General features: G+C 43.0%; 1 protein-coding gene across 1 annotated transcript; it reads right to left on the bottom strand.

Moving 5' to 3' along the window:
- Nucleotides 1-1,599: 1,599 nt before the first annotated feature.
- Nucleotides 1,600-9,450, bottom strand: LOC140355833 (semaphorin-4E-like). The gene is made up of 14 exons (XM_072440475.1): nucleotides 9,348-9,450; nucleotides 8,813-8,958; nucleotides 8,629-8,691; nucleotides 8,461-8,559; nucleotides 8,280-8,379; nucleotides 8,084-8,194; nucleotides 7,841-7,992; nucleotides 7,513-7,691; nucleotides 7,265-7,436; nucleotides 6,960-7,182; nucleotides 6,752-6,867; nucleotides 6,516-6,673; nucleotides 6,378-6,430; nucleotides 1,600-2,096 (listed from the first exon to the last, which is right to left on the bottom strand). The coding sequence occupies exons 1-14, from the start codon at nucleotides 9,442-9,444 to the stop codon at nucleotides 1,600-1,602; spliced, it is 2,166 nt and encodes a 721-aa protein (XP_072296576.1). The 5' UTR covers nucleotides 9,445-9,450.
- Between the last annotated feature and the right edge of the window lie 4,463 nt (nucleotides 9,451-13,913).

Genomic DNA, 13,913 nt, shown 5'->3' with positions numbered 1-13,913 from the left:
AATGTTAAAGGCACAATGGACGATTTTTCGGCGACTTGAGAACGCAGACGGAAGTGTGCATGCGCATGAAGTATCTGAACTGTACATTCTGTTCTCTGTATCCCCCTCGGTTTGTTTAACTATTCTACAGTTGTTAGGAGTACTGAGGCCTGTTGTAATTTATTGCTAGGAGTAAGCAACAGGCGAAGCTATAAGCCGAAAAAGGAAATATAGGTCTGAACATCTGTACACACGTATGTTCTCATCCTGTAACTTTCCCCTGGTGCTACCCAAATAAGGATACCTTTACATCTTGTTCTCTCATTGGCTAATCCGTTGGTACATGGATAGGGTCATACCTGTCAGATACTGTTTATCGGTCTTTGTGCGGTTTCAGTATATAAGACGAGGTACGCCCAGAGACGGGGTCTTCCTGATCATCGGCGACCCGGGCGCTGTTTTCTGCTGTCCTGTTATCTGATGCTGTTATCTGTATTAAACACCTTCGAAAAGTACAGAACAGTGTCCGCGACTTCTTCTTGTCACACACCACCCCATGGGAACGTCACTCAAGCCACATCACGCACTCTCCTGTGCGGACTGATACAACACACACGTGCGTTTGTTTATTAGCGCGACGGATCGCATCGCATCTCTCGTCTCCCGTAGATTTCCGTCTTCTTCTGAGTCAGCTCGAACAGTCTTTCTCCGTCTTCATTTTGTCCCGTACACTGAGGAAACTATATTATGATAGATCAATGCGCTTAGACACGCGGAAACGTGGGGACGAGCCTGACGCGGCTGCAGGTGAGCGGTAGGTGCGTTTTATGATTGATACATGGCAGGACTAATCGGCAGTCTACACCACGAGGAAATAAGACTCAGATTTGGGCCAAAAAAATCGTCCATTCAACCTTTAACAGGAAGAGGTGATGTTTATTATCCTTTACAGTGAAAGTCAGTATCTGTAAATACAGTATGCATTGACATGTTATTAAACATAACATGAATGTAAAAAATAAAACGGCTCAACTATTAGAAAATTAAACGATGTTTCAAATGGTTCAAATTCAAATTTCAACAGAATTAAAATAACTTTGGAGAGCGCCTCATAGATGTGAACATTTTTTTTAAATGGGAACAGTCAGGTGCCCCTTTTTTTTTCAAAAATATAAATTTTAGTATGCCAAAAATGTACATGTGGCAGATGAAAAAAGGAAAAAAGGCACTATGTTGGGTAAAAGTTAAAAAGCCTTTATTTAAACGGCTTATTAAAGGAATAATAGAGGATTTTTTGCCAATAGAAATGCCTTCAATGCCGTTTTTTGCTCTGTTTTTACCGATTTGATACTTTCCTGATTGTTCAAAACCAAAGCGCGAGCAGATGTAAACACTAGGTCGCAAGCCGGTTCCGCCATCTTGAACGTTCTGGAACAGGGGTGAAAAGCAACTTCCGTCTCTTCAGTGTGACGCGTTACAACCTCCGCCTGGGATTGGATTGAGCGATTAAGGGCCGACGACTTGATTGGCTCTGACTCGGGTTCTAGACCCTTCCGCATTTAAACAGAATGTGGGAGGAACTGGCTGATCAGGTAACTACTTGTGGCTCTCAGGAGACAGTTATGTCCTCTCGTTTCTGCGTATGCATGTAAAGTGTCCATTGTATACGTTCCATGATAAAAGACCCAAAAAAGCTATAACAAATAGTGCAATGGCAGCATATAGGCCTACAACATTAGGGGCAACATTAGGGGCAACAGTAGGGGCATCATTAGGGGCATCATTAGGGGCATCATTAGGGGCATCATTAGGGGCATCATTAGGGGCAACATTAGGGGCAATTGCAGATGAGGCTACGTTAACCTGGTACTCTGCTAGAGTGCTTGTGTATTCATTTGTTTTGGAGCGCTCGACTGAGAGACAACTGTACAGCCCAGCATCCGAGTCTGAGGTGTTTATGATAAGCAGATCATCTTTTAAAAAGTAGTGACGACCTGTAGGGCTCAGAGTTCGTCCGTCTTGCTCCCAGATGGTTGCAGCGTGAATGGATGGATTAGTGCAGTGAAGCTTCAGGTTTCCACCGACCCATATGGATTGATTAACAGGTGTATTTGGGGCTGAAAGTAAACAACAATACAATACCAATTAAAATCTTACAACCAATGAAAAGTATGTTTCTTGACATCTTACTTTGCTGGATCAAAATGGATAGCAATTCTAAATGTGCAGGAGACAATCTATTTGAAGCAACCCCATAACTTTTTAATATTAGAGGTGTTCATAAATCTATAGCTTTTACAAGATTTGCTTTGATAAAATATTTGTTGTGGCCTTTCCTTGGTAGGACTCACACTGATCCGATGAGAGTTGATGAGAATGGCCTGCTGCTAGAATCTGGTTGAACTTACTCAGAGATGTGGAGTTCTGAGTTGACCAAATCAATGCAATCTGAGTAACTTTAGGTTCTCGTGTTACTTGAAGCTGGATAATCACTTTCTCTATCAACTTTGAGTGAAACATTGCGCCACTTATGATGCAGCTGCTAAAGAACAGATCAGGCAGATAGACAGCTCAGCTAATAGGAGTCAGGCTAGAGGGAAGGGGGCAGGACAAGATCAAGGGCACAGGTGGATAACAAAAGAGTACTGATAACAGCTTTTTTTGGTTAATAGGTTCAAACAAAACACATTTTAAAACCAAATTGAAATGTCGGAAACATCTTGTTTTGCTACAGTTCAGAAGTGAAGAGCAAAACCAAAACTCAAATCTCAATTAAATTATTGAATTTGTGATATAATCATATACTAACTATAGTGCATTCTTTAAATATGAGTAATATATTTCTTTCATTTATATTAAAATGTATACATGTGGTGTGAATATCAAAAGGTTTTACTAAGACTTTTCAAATTACTTAGATAAGTGAGGCCCTGATCCAGCGTTAGAGTGCTTCATTTTGATTTTTTAAACTCTAATCCAGATCTTGCCATGATCCAGAGCAGGGTAGCAGTGTGGAGCTGTCACTGTGGTGATTTACACTAAAACTAAACCAAAATAAATTTCAGTGACAGAAAGCCAGATTTTGACTGAACTAACCCTGACCTTGGCCCAAACTCAAGCTTCTAGCGACAGGCCTCTGGTCAATGCTGCCGACAAACCTACTTGTTTGGAAGTTGCTCGTTCATCAGAACAATGCCATAGCAGATTGCTTTAGCTTCCTCTTATCCTGTTATCCTGATTTTTGTCCAAACTTTACGTTTCTAAAGACACCTCTCCAAATTAAAACCATATTTGTTTTTTAAGTATGTGAATTATATAAAAAAAAAACTCGGTCTCTGTGTAAAGGTAACATTCTTTATTTTTACCCTCAACAGTCAGAACTACTCCAAGTCTGACTGAACAAAAGTTATAGATCTTGGAACATCCACAAAAAAGGTTTTTCTTTATCCTCGCCTAGGTTTTTTGTTAAAAATGAGAGTGTTTATAGCTGCTGTTTGTATGTGAGCCCTGAAATACACTATATATCATTACAAAAACTAGTTGGCCACTTAAGTTTCAAATGTGAGATCATTATCTGTAGAAACAAGTAGTTTACCACACGTAATACTTTATCCAGGCGTTGGATAAAAGGTCCCTTCCCTTGTCCAAATCTATCCAAACTTCTTCAACCTACATACATCAATGAGGGCTCTATTGAAAGCTTACAACTGGGGGAATCCATTTCTTTACACAGAGACACTGTGTTATGTTATTGAAATTCATATTCCATAAATTGAAAAAAATCACAATAAAAATAGACAAAAACAAGTGTTGTGAGCACGTTTTGTGCACAGAACCATTGCACGGCTCTAAAGTGGAACTTTTTGGAGAAACCCCATACATATTATTACACATCCCCGTGCTCGTCTACCCATTGACTTCGCTAGAAAGGTTCGCTAGTCCGAAGGTTCGCTAGTCCGAAAGTTCCTCATAGGGTTAAAGTGAAGGTGCATAGACGGCATTGGGATGTAGTCAGTCTGTAAAATGCTCACGAAGCACGAAGACACGCACTGGGGCTCGTCACGTTTAATATACCTGCTGCTCACAGGTGGCACTCCAAGTTGTACTGTGTATATAAAAATAACAAGAGAACATCTCGAATCCTCCACTCTAGGCCCTCATTTGATCATAAGTATAGAAATACGCGTGATCCGATCACCATAGAATTGGTAGTCAAAAAGGAAATTTTGAGGATTGCCTACTGGAAAACAGTTAAATACCAGAGACCATGAACTCTCCGCCTTATTGTCAGAAGAATGACACCGACTAGACTGGGCTCACGTGCGGTTAGGACAAGGGTGTCATTACCATTCCAGATAGTAGGGACTCCTCGATCAGATGGAAACTGTCTGACGTATTTGGCCCAGTTCGACTCCCACTCTGACCTTAGCAAAATGAATTCGAGTTCAATCTTATATATTGTTTTGGGATGAGTTAGCAACACTTTTTTTCATTGCATTACAGTCTGTTCCACCTCACACGTAGTAGAGTCTGCTGAAAGATAGTGTTCGACCATAAAATAAATAACCCGTAACCCTTAACCCTATTTTTTGTAGTAGTTAGAGACGAGGGAAATTTTTAAAAAATGTTTTCTCACCTGTTATAATGGCTGGATCAGATGAACAGGTGAGCAAACATTTACATTTCTTGGAGTTGAATAATGACAATGAATAAGGAAAGTTAGGTTTACTTCGTCTGGTTAAAACTAGTTTATGCCATGGCTCTGTATTAGCAAGAGTGTAGCTAACTCATCCCAAAACAAACTAGACTGTGCAATCTATAAGTTTAAAAAGTGTAAGCCGACACAATTTTGGGTCCGAGTGGGTGACGAACTCACAATCTCTGGCACCCCGAGCTGTGTCTTTAACCCCTGCACCAGCAAGCGCCACGAGTAGAGCCTGTTGCATGGAATCACATCTTCGGACTAGTGAACCTTCGGACTTGTGGGCAGCCACCGTGATAGTTGCAGGTGAAAATGGATTACATATTCATAAAGGCGAGACTATTTTATGTGTGGATTGTCAGGCTTTGTGACTGGGGAGTGTGGTGATACATGAGTACGTGGTGGCACACATGTGCCTGGGTGGCTGCCCACGAGTCCGAAGGTTCACTGGTCCGAAGGTTCACTAGTCCGAAATTTCCCTGAAATTTTAAGGTTCACAAATCCGAAGGTTCACTGGTCCGAAGGTTCGCTAGTCCGAAGGTGTGAGTCCGCGCAGCGGGCTCTCCTCGCGTCCCTTTGCCCTACACACTGGCTTTTAAGACTGTTATAGTGTTGATGCACTTTGTATGATTAAACTCATGTATTTTCCATAACCGACTTGTTTCTGTGCATAGCCTGAGCTCCTTATTGTATTATTAATGAATGAATTAACTCAAATAGCCCAGCAGTTTCAGGAGCCGCGGCACGAAATAGTATAGCCGTTTCGGCCGCGTGCCGCGGCTCTGTAGACACTCCCGTCTTAGCGAGCTGTATTTCCTTTTTGACTACCAATCCTACGGTGATCGGATCACGCGTATTTCTATACTTATAATCAAATGAAGGCCTAGAGTGGAGGATTCTGATTACGCATATTTCTTATGATAAAATGAAGGCATAAAGCGGAGGATTCGATATGTTCCCTTGTTGATTCTATATATACAGTACAACTTGCGGTGCCACCAGTGAGCAGCTGGTGCACTTAACGTTGTGACGTGCATGTCTTCATGCTTCGTGCGCATTTTACAGACTGACTACATCCCAGTGCCGTCTGCACCTTCACTTTAGCCCTATGAGGAACCTTCGGACTAGCGAACCTTCGGACTAGCGAACCTTCGGACTAGTGAACCTTTAAAACTTTCGGACTAGTGAACCTTCGAACTAGTGAACCTTCGGACTAACGAACCTTCGGACTAGTGAACCTTTAAAACTTTCGGACTAGTGAACCTTCGGACTAGCGAACCTTCGGACTAGCGAACCTTCGGACTAGTGAACCTTCGGACTAGTGAACCTTTAAAACTTTCGGACTAGTGAACCTTCGGACTAGCGAACCTTCGGACTAGCGAACCTTCGGACCAGCGAACCTTCGGACTAGCGAATCTTCGGACTAGTGAACCTTTAAAACTTTCGGACTAGTGAACCTTCGGACTAGTGAAAATTCGGACTAGCGAACCTTCGGACTAGCGAACCTTCGGACTAGCGAACCTTCGGACTAGTGAACCTTTAAAACCTTCGGACTTGTGAACCTTCGGACTAGCGAACCTTCGGTCTCGTGGGGGGTAACCTGTGCCTGTCCCATCCATGGGACGCCAAAAATTAAAGTCTATATAAAAGTCCTTTGTCATTATGCACACCTTGTTGTTGCCAGCATTGTACTCACCAGATTTCGGGCAAAGGGACGCATCACCATCTTGCACACTTTGAATGAGTTTCCTAATAAAAATAAAAAACATATGTAAATATTTGGAGAATATATTATATTACCACATTCAGATTGTATGAATACACATCAACTTACTTTTGCAATTGGGAAAGAGCAACACATTTCCCTGTCTCTTTGTCCCAGCCACAGTATGGGTCTCTGTTAAGAACACAGTCGATACAGGTGGAAGACCTGTCGCAGGTGGCTACAGGTATCTGTACCACTCCAGAGTCTGAGCCAGCATACAGCTGATCCTACACACATACCATTTACTGTTATATTCATGCATTTAAAACAGACCAAACTGCAGACAACCATCACAGAAGACGTACTGTGACAATAGAAAACCGAAGGATCTTAATTGCCTCTGGAGACTTAAAGACATGTAGTTCTTCAATAATGAACATTTCTCCATCATAGTTCACAGCTTTCACTACGGTGCCATTTTCTGAATTCATTGCATAAAAAATATACTGAAATGTATTTCGACACATTCACCAAAATGTGTGTAAATGCATTTCTTTTCAACCTTTCACAAACCTGTGCCAATAAACATGACGTGGTACATTCTGTCGTCTGCAGCCTGTACTTGGTTAACAATGATCCGTGTGAACGTGGCCCCCTTTCGCACCAAACTGGGTTTTTTGCCAACGGGCTGAATGACGTTGTCCATGAGAGGCTTCTCTTTGACAAACAGAAGTGTCTTATCCGGGAGGTCTAATGTCTGATTTATGTTTGCTTTACGTGCTGCATCGTCAATACACTGGCAAAGAACAGAGGAGACAACAGAATAAAAGAACAAAGACAACTACATGCTTTTTTTGCAAGTGTTGGGCAAAACTTACAGCTCCAGGCCGAGGAAAAGGGACTTCTCCACTATACATCACCCATTTAACAAAAGACTCTTCTGTCTCTTTGATCTCTACGGTGACTGGGGTCTTGTACTTGCCCTCTGTAAACACTCTGCTGATGTCCAACATATTGTACACACACACAGCTGACAGGTCTGACGCGTCTCTAAACACAGAGGGGACAAGTGAGACACAAGTAGCGTCAAAGTCTAACAACAACAAAAAGTTTGTAACATGCTGACTGTGGGGTGAAGATGGTGAAGATCAAACAGTCAGTCCAAGGCTTGAATGGGTCACACCAGCGGTAAGCGTCCTGGATAATGTAAGCTAATCTCCAAGACTCCAAGATGGGACACTCAAGTCTAGCCTTCAAGAAAGAAGTCCACTTTTTTGGCAGTCTCCACACACCACCCAGATCACCCTGTGTGAGAGTGAAACACAAACACAGCTGAGTGCCAGGAACATGGTAAATGACAAGTCACATTGTGGACAGAAGCCATTGTTACACAACTGACCACATCTGTCAAATTCTTTCTTAAATCAATATAACTTAAGAATAAATATGTTCACCTTGCACACACGAGCAACACGGGACACCACCACTTTATTGTAGTAGTCATACTCTACTGCAGTCTCACTGAAGAACAGGTAAACCTTGTCATCATCTCCAGTAGCACTATTAACACTCTCAGGAATATGGACCAATGACACAAAGTTGGGCTCTGTCATAGATATTAAAATATATAAAACACAGCAGTGTTATTTTCTGTGTAGTTTAAAAAATATAATCCACAAACAAAGAATGTATTTTACGCTTAAGCAACCGTTCTGTTTCGTCTGTTCGTATTGAAACACCTAGACTCCGGAGAAGGGCCGATTTTGAGCCCAGGAAGTCCATAGAAGTTGCAGAGTACAAGTCATCATCTAAAAACATGGGGAAAGTGTTCACAAATGGCTAGGTTCATCCAAATGTTTAAGCTTACTGTAACAGGTCATAAATGCCACATACCAACCATAAGAGAAGCAAATTTTTGATACGGATCAAATGGACATTTGCCTTTTCCATCTTCAGCCTTGTTTTCTAGAGTCAATGTCCCATCTGCATAGGACTGGTAAACACGAGTCACTTGATTAAATGTTCTTCATGAAAATATATATCACAGTGACCTGTGACAGTGAATGTATCTTACCATGAAGTCACACTGTGGGTCGAATGCATTAGTCCCACACACATACATTCTGTTGTCTCCCATTTCATGGAGGACTCTAATGTAGTTCTTGCACTCTGTCTGTAACACAGGCACGTCAATATAAAACTCAATGCACCAAAATAAGAACAAAATAGAACTCTGCCATACCTCTGGGTCTTTCCCTTTGTTTCCACAATCATCTGTTTGTGCTTGTGTCGCTTCCCATTTCACCTAAAGACAGCGCACATTCAAACTGTGGTTAGTTTCGACAACTGTTAGCTTTGCACTTAGAACAAACTGTTATTGCTTTTTTTACACTGACAATGTTTATTATTAACAAAAATGTTCTTACTGAAGCAAACTTGATAGAGACATTATGTAGATCTACGGCATAAACTGCCTCCCGGGCTCCAATGACCAATAGGCCCAAGTCTTCTCTTAACAACATAGTAGAATAGTTGAAGACGCCTTCCTCTTGGAACAAGTCAACATTATCCTCTGGAGAGAAAACATGATCGATCAGTGCGTCTCATAACAGATAAACACAGCAGCAACAAGTGCCTTATCTGAGCAAATCGGTTTTCAAAGTAGCAGCTACTGGACATGAGCCTGGTTCATTTAGAAAATGTAGAAGAAACTGAACATTTCTACACTGAAATGTGGAAGGCGAGGATGATGAACAATGCTTTGTGTGAATGGAGGAGGGTGAATGTAATGGATGAAGCATCGTACATGTCTAAATGTGTTCATTCCTGTAATGTCCAACTTTATTGTTTTTGTGTGTCTTTGTTGAATATGTAAAAAAACATTATAAATATTTGAGTTATAAAAATCCAAAAAGTTGCTGGAACTAAATACATGATTGCAGAAGAAAAGAATCCACTCACGTTGATAGGAGATGATTCTACGAGGAAGAGAGTTTCCTTCTAGTGTCCAGGCCATGGGCAGCAGCCAGACAACACACAGGGACAACAACAGATGCATGGCTCCTTTGTTTAGACCGACCTGAAATGGACAAAGCTGTGTAACAAAACATACAAATTGAGATGAAGATAATTACTATTTTCAATCTTCTTCCTCTTCTTTGGTGTTTTATGGCGGTTGGTATCTAAGTGTTACATTACAGCTACCTACTGTAGTTAGACCTTAGACTTTAATCTTCTTCTTCTATGGTTGTTGTTGTTTTTGTTGTTGTTTTATGGCGGTTGGGTTGTTGTTGTTGTTTTATGGCGGTTGGCATCCGAGTGTTGCATTACCGCCAGACTTTATTCCTTAGACTTTGTCGGTTGGGTTGTTTCATAGCGGTTGACATCCGAGTGTCGCATTACCGCCAGACTTTATTCCTTAGACTTTGTCGTAGTCCTAAAAGTTCTTCTTCCAGTACTTTGACTTCCAGTGCTTTGACAAAGCCCAAGAGGTCATGAGATGTCTCAGACTCATGACCTCAGAGGTCGTAGTCCGTAAAAGTACTCCTTCCATTGCTTTGTTGTTGTTGTTGTTGTTGTCGTTGTTTTATGGCGGTTGGCATCCAAGTGTTGCATTACCGCCAGACTTTATTCCTCAGACTTTGGCGTTACAAAGCCCATGAGGTCATGATATGTCTTTGTGACTAGAATAGTTGTTGTTGTTTCAGAGTCCGACCGGCTTCATTCCAGGGAGACTCTTCTTCATCTTCCTCTCCTTCTTTGATGTTCGGTGCTTCCACCGTACAGCTTTATTCTTTAGGCTTCATTCTATAGACTTTAATATTTCCACTGATGTCGCTGCTTGGCAGCCGCGCATCCACGAGACTGGGCGAGGACAGGAGACCACCCCCACCCCCATCTCGTCATTCTGATTACTCTGACTCCCCAAAAGCAGACCCCCATCACTCCGACTCCCATTTAGCGCCTTTAGCCTGTTTTCTATATCTGCCCAATCAAGCTCTTTTGTTCCAAGGAATCTCCCTGCAGCTTTAGCAATGATCCTGATCCTTTCAGTTCTGCCTTGAGTCTGAGCAGCACAGTTTACAACATCCACCATAAAGAGTACACAATCTTCTCTATCCACAACCAGGGTATTCTCATTAATTCTGGAACCTGCACACTTGGGACCTCCACACTTGAAACCTTCACACCTCTTGGGAGCCACGCTGGCTTCCCTCACTTCGCTCTGGCTGGGAGCAGCACTGGCTCCTCTCTGTAATTACTCTAAACTCGTTACTTGAAACTTTCTTGACTGCATCCGCATAGGATATACCTTGAGAGACCTTAATATTCTGCACCTCAGCAGCTCTTTTGCTAAACTTGCATCCCCCGTAGGCAGAGCTATGTTCTTCCCCACAGTTAGAGGCAGTCTTCTGGCAGTGATGTTGTTGTTGTTGTTTTATGGCAGTTGGCATCCAAGTGTTGCATTACCGCCAGACTTTCAGGAATAGCAGTATACTAGTATAGAATCTAAAGTGACATTCTAGAATCTTGGCTTTTATGTCACTGAATCCTGAAAGTGGTTAAGGTTGTTACGCAAGTGTAACTGATTTTATTTAACATTAATTTCTATTTAATTTACATTTATTTGGGGAATTTTTAATTTTGATATTGATTTGAGGGTTTGTTCAACACATTTGTTTTTACTCACAGGAAGTTAAAGGTGCCATAACAATAGCAAAATAGCAATGTAAGAAGGTTAAAAGCTCGATTTCGCATGTTAAAATCGATTTTGCATGTTATGGGACCTTTAAGTTGAAAAGCGCGTGAAAATAAAGAGAGTCGCTGCTAAACACTGTCCTGCCGTTTTGGTGTATTTTAGCAAGGAAAACAACAGACAACATATAACATCATTAATCTCAACTGTAACCCGCCATACCCACAGCTTCAGAGACTGGTGAGATACAAGATTTAAGGGTTTCATCTATGTGTAGTAGTGTGCCCACCAAGCCGACAGATGGTGCACATCTGCCACTTCCGCATTCCGGTTGGTCGCGAGGGTTGTCTTATGAGGGCCAGGTAAACGTCTCTTTCAATCTCCTGCAAATCTATGTATTTTAGTGACTTTAAAATTGGCGATTATGTACTGTAGTGCCGTTGGATGCAGGACGCTGCACGCCGCATGTCGCCACCCTCCATGGCGCCCCATTTCAAGTTTGGTCCGGCTGGCGGTGCCAGGTCCTCCTTGTAGCCGACTGCGAGGTGGTCATGTCCCCAGCTGGAGTCCTCGGTGTAGCTGGTACCGAGTGGGTCGGGCAGGAAACATAATGGCTCGTCGTGGGGGGCCTAACGTGGTGCGTCTTGGACTGTGGAGATCCAACGGCACTGGCCTTTTTATTCGCCTTTTACTGGCCCTTTTAATCACCGTTTTCAGTTTACTATTTTCTGTTTTCTTTTTCCTTTATATGTGGAATATTGTGAACATGTGCTTGACGTAATGTGACTAAAAATGATCAGACTGTGAATCCACCAGTTGAAACTCTGCTAACCGAAATAAATATGTAACTTATTCATTCAGCACTGCCTCATCAATGAACTTACCTGTGTGTCCTTTTTAGTTGAATCATTTTTCTGGATTAATCTCCAGTGGTGTTGTTGGCTTTTCTTAATGTAACTCTTATAACAATATCAAAACACTCGCTTGCCACATATGCTAATTTGCCAAGGCAGTCAACTAGCTTCGGCAGTGGCTCACTTGTTCGGGAATATACAAGATTACCGTCGGCGGTTATTTTTGTGACCGCCTGCTTATTTTAGCTGGACAGTATTTTCAGTATGTCGCGCCAATAACAACGCACATGTTAATGGCGATACTGGTTTGCCGGGCGACTCTTCAAAGACTGTAATTCACTACCGCGTGGATTTGCCGCCATGTTTTCACGGCGATGGTAAGGACAAGGAAGGTTTTGCTCTATGGAAAACCAGATTGGAACTAGCCATTAAAGCATGCGCTGATAGACAGAAGCTTGATATAGCCACAATACTTCCCACTTGCCTTAGTGGAGATGCGTTAGCATATTGGCTATCTTTGTCAAAAGCTCTGAAACAGAACTATGACCAATGTGCAGTTAAGCTTAGTGATGTTTTTGGCAGAAAGGAATTTTTGCTTCATTTTCAAGCTTTTGTTAATGCAAGACAACGCCTGTCCAAAGAACCGTTGGAAGTTTATGCTGCTGATTTGTTGCCGGATTAGACCCCATTCTCCAATCAAAATGTCACGAGCACGGCACAGCGACGTTGGAAGATGCGCTGGCAATTGCATGTGAATGGGCACGTGCTCAGGAGGCTTTAAAACTCCTTCCACCATCATTCCCAGTGACAAACACACCATATGCGACAACACTTGCAACCAGAGAAGAGCCGCTGTCTGCTATGGTTTCCACCAAAAATGAAAAGAACCAGGCAGAATGCTCCAACGAACTGTTTGATTTCACTAAGCAACTTTCCAGAGATTTTCAAACTCTGAAGACGCATGTTAAACAGGGACATGATGTGAACCACCGTGATGTTCCTGACCACTTCAGAGGTGACCGTAGCAGGGAGAGGTATCGGCGCACCCCATCCGTGTCTCCTATCGGACGCCCGCTCCTCTACACCAACTTATCACCGGCCCAGCAGTGGATCCTACGGTGACTACGGGTTCTCCAGGCGCTCACCAGACCACCACAACCGCTGACACTCACCGGACCGTTACAACCGTTGGCGTTCACCAGATCACCTCGACCGTCGCCAGTCTTCAGGACCTGCACCTACTCCTCATCACCAGGACCATCAATCCAGCTACGTGAGGCACACTAGACCCTGCAGCCCAGAGGGATGGCATCCTTCCCATCACCACGGCAGTTCCTTTGTTGTGATCACAGACCATAAGCCTCTACTGAGCCTAAAGAAAACTGCCGTCGACAATGATCCCACAGGCAGACGCAGCCGATGGGTACTTGAGTTGGACGTTCATGACTATTCTATCGTGCACCGGGAAGGTAAACAGCACGCAAATGCTGATGCTTTGTCCAGACGCCCCAGCACAGAAAGATTTGACCAAGCTGAGCAGTGTGTCACTGTGGCTGTCACTGACACAACCACTACGGTGGCTGCCACCGACACTAACAAAAACATTACTCAGGACATTGGCGATACATTATCAATAGAGCTCATTCACTGACGATTGCATACATTGCCGCTCCCTTTTCACACGTTGCCGCCCCCTTGTCACCCGTTGCTGCCCCCTTGTCCGTCCCGTGTTGCAGTCCTATGCACTGATAGAGCGTGGAAAGTGATCCCAAACGTAAATTATGGAGGCCCCAGTGCTTTCAGATCCCACAAACTCCTTGGATGAGCTACATAGAGGTCGATATTAAAGGCGGTATGGACGATTTTTCGGCAATTTGAGAACGCAGGCGGAAGTGCGCATGCGCCCTCCCCCGTGCGGACCGATACAACACACATGTGCGTTTGTTTAATAGCGCAACGGAGCGCTTCGCATCTCTC

Source organism: Eucyclogobius newberryi, unplaced genomic scaffold (assembly GCF_026437365.1).
Source record: "Eucyclogobius newberryi isolate DKJ021-1_F unplaced genomic scaffold, fEucNew1.0.hap1 SCAF_12, whole genome shotgun sequence".
NCBI lineage: Eukaryota > Metazoa > Chordata > Actinopteri > Gobiiformes > Gobiidae > Eucyclogobius > Eucyclogobius newberryi.
The sequence above is the reverse complement of the archived record's forward strand: the minus strand, read 5'-3'. Positions and strand labels throughout refer to the sequence as shown.

What these genes read in the sequence shown, in the direction of transcription:
- LOC140355833 (XM_072440475.1), bottom strand. Translation starts at nt 9,444, where the DNA reads ATGCATCTGTTGTTGTCCCTGTGTGTTGTCTGGCTGCTGCCCATGGCC. An exon ending in TTCACCATCTTCACCCCACA is followed by an intron (nt 7,437 to 7,512) that starts GTCAGCATGTTA and finishes CTCTGTGTTTAG; the next exon opens with AGACGCGTCAGACCTGTCAG. An exon ending in TTCGGTTTTCTATTGTCACA is followed by an intron (nt 6,674 to 6,751) that starts GTACGTCTTCTG and finishes GTATGTGTGTAG; the next exon opens with GATCAGCTGTATGCTGGCTC.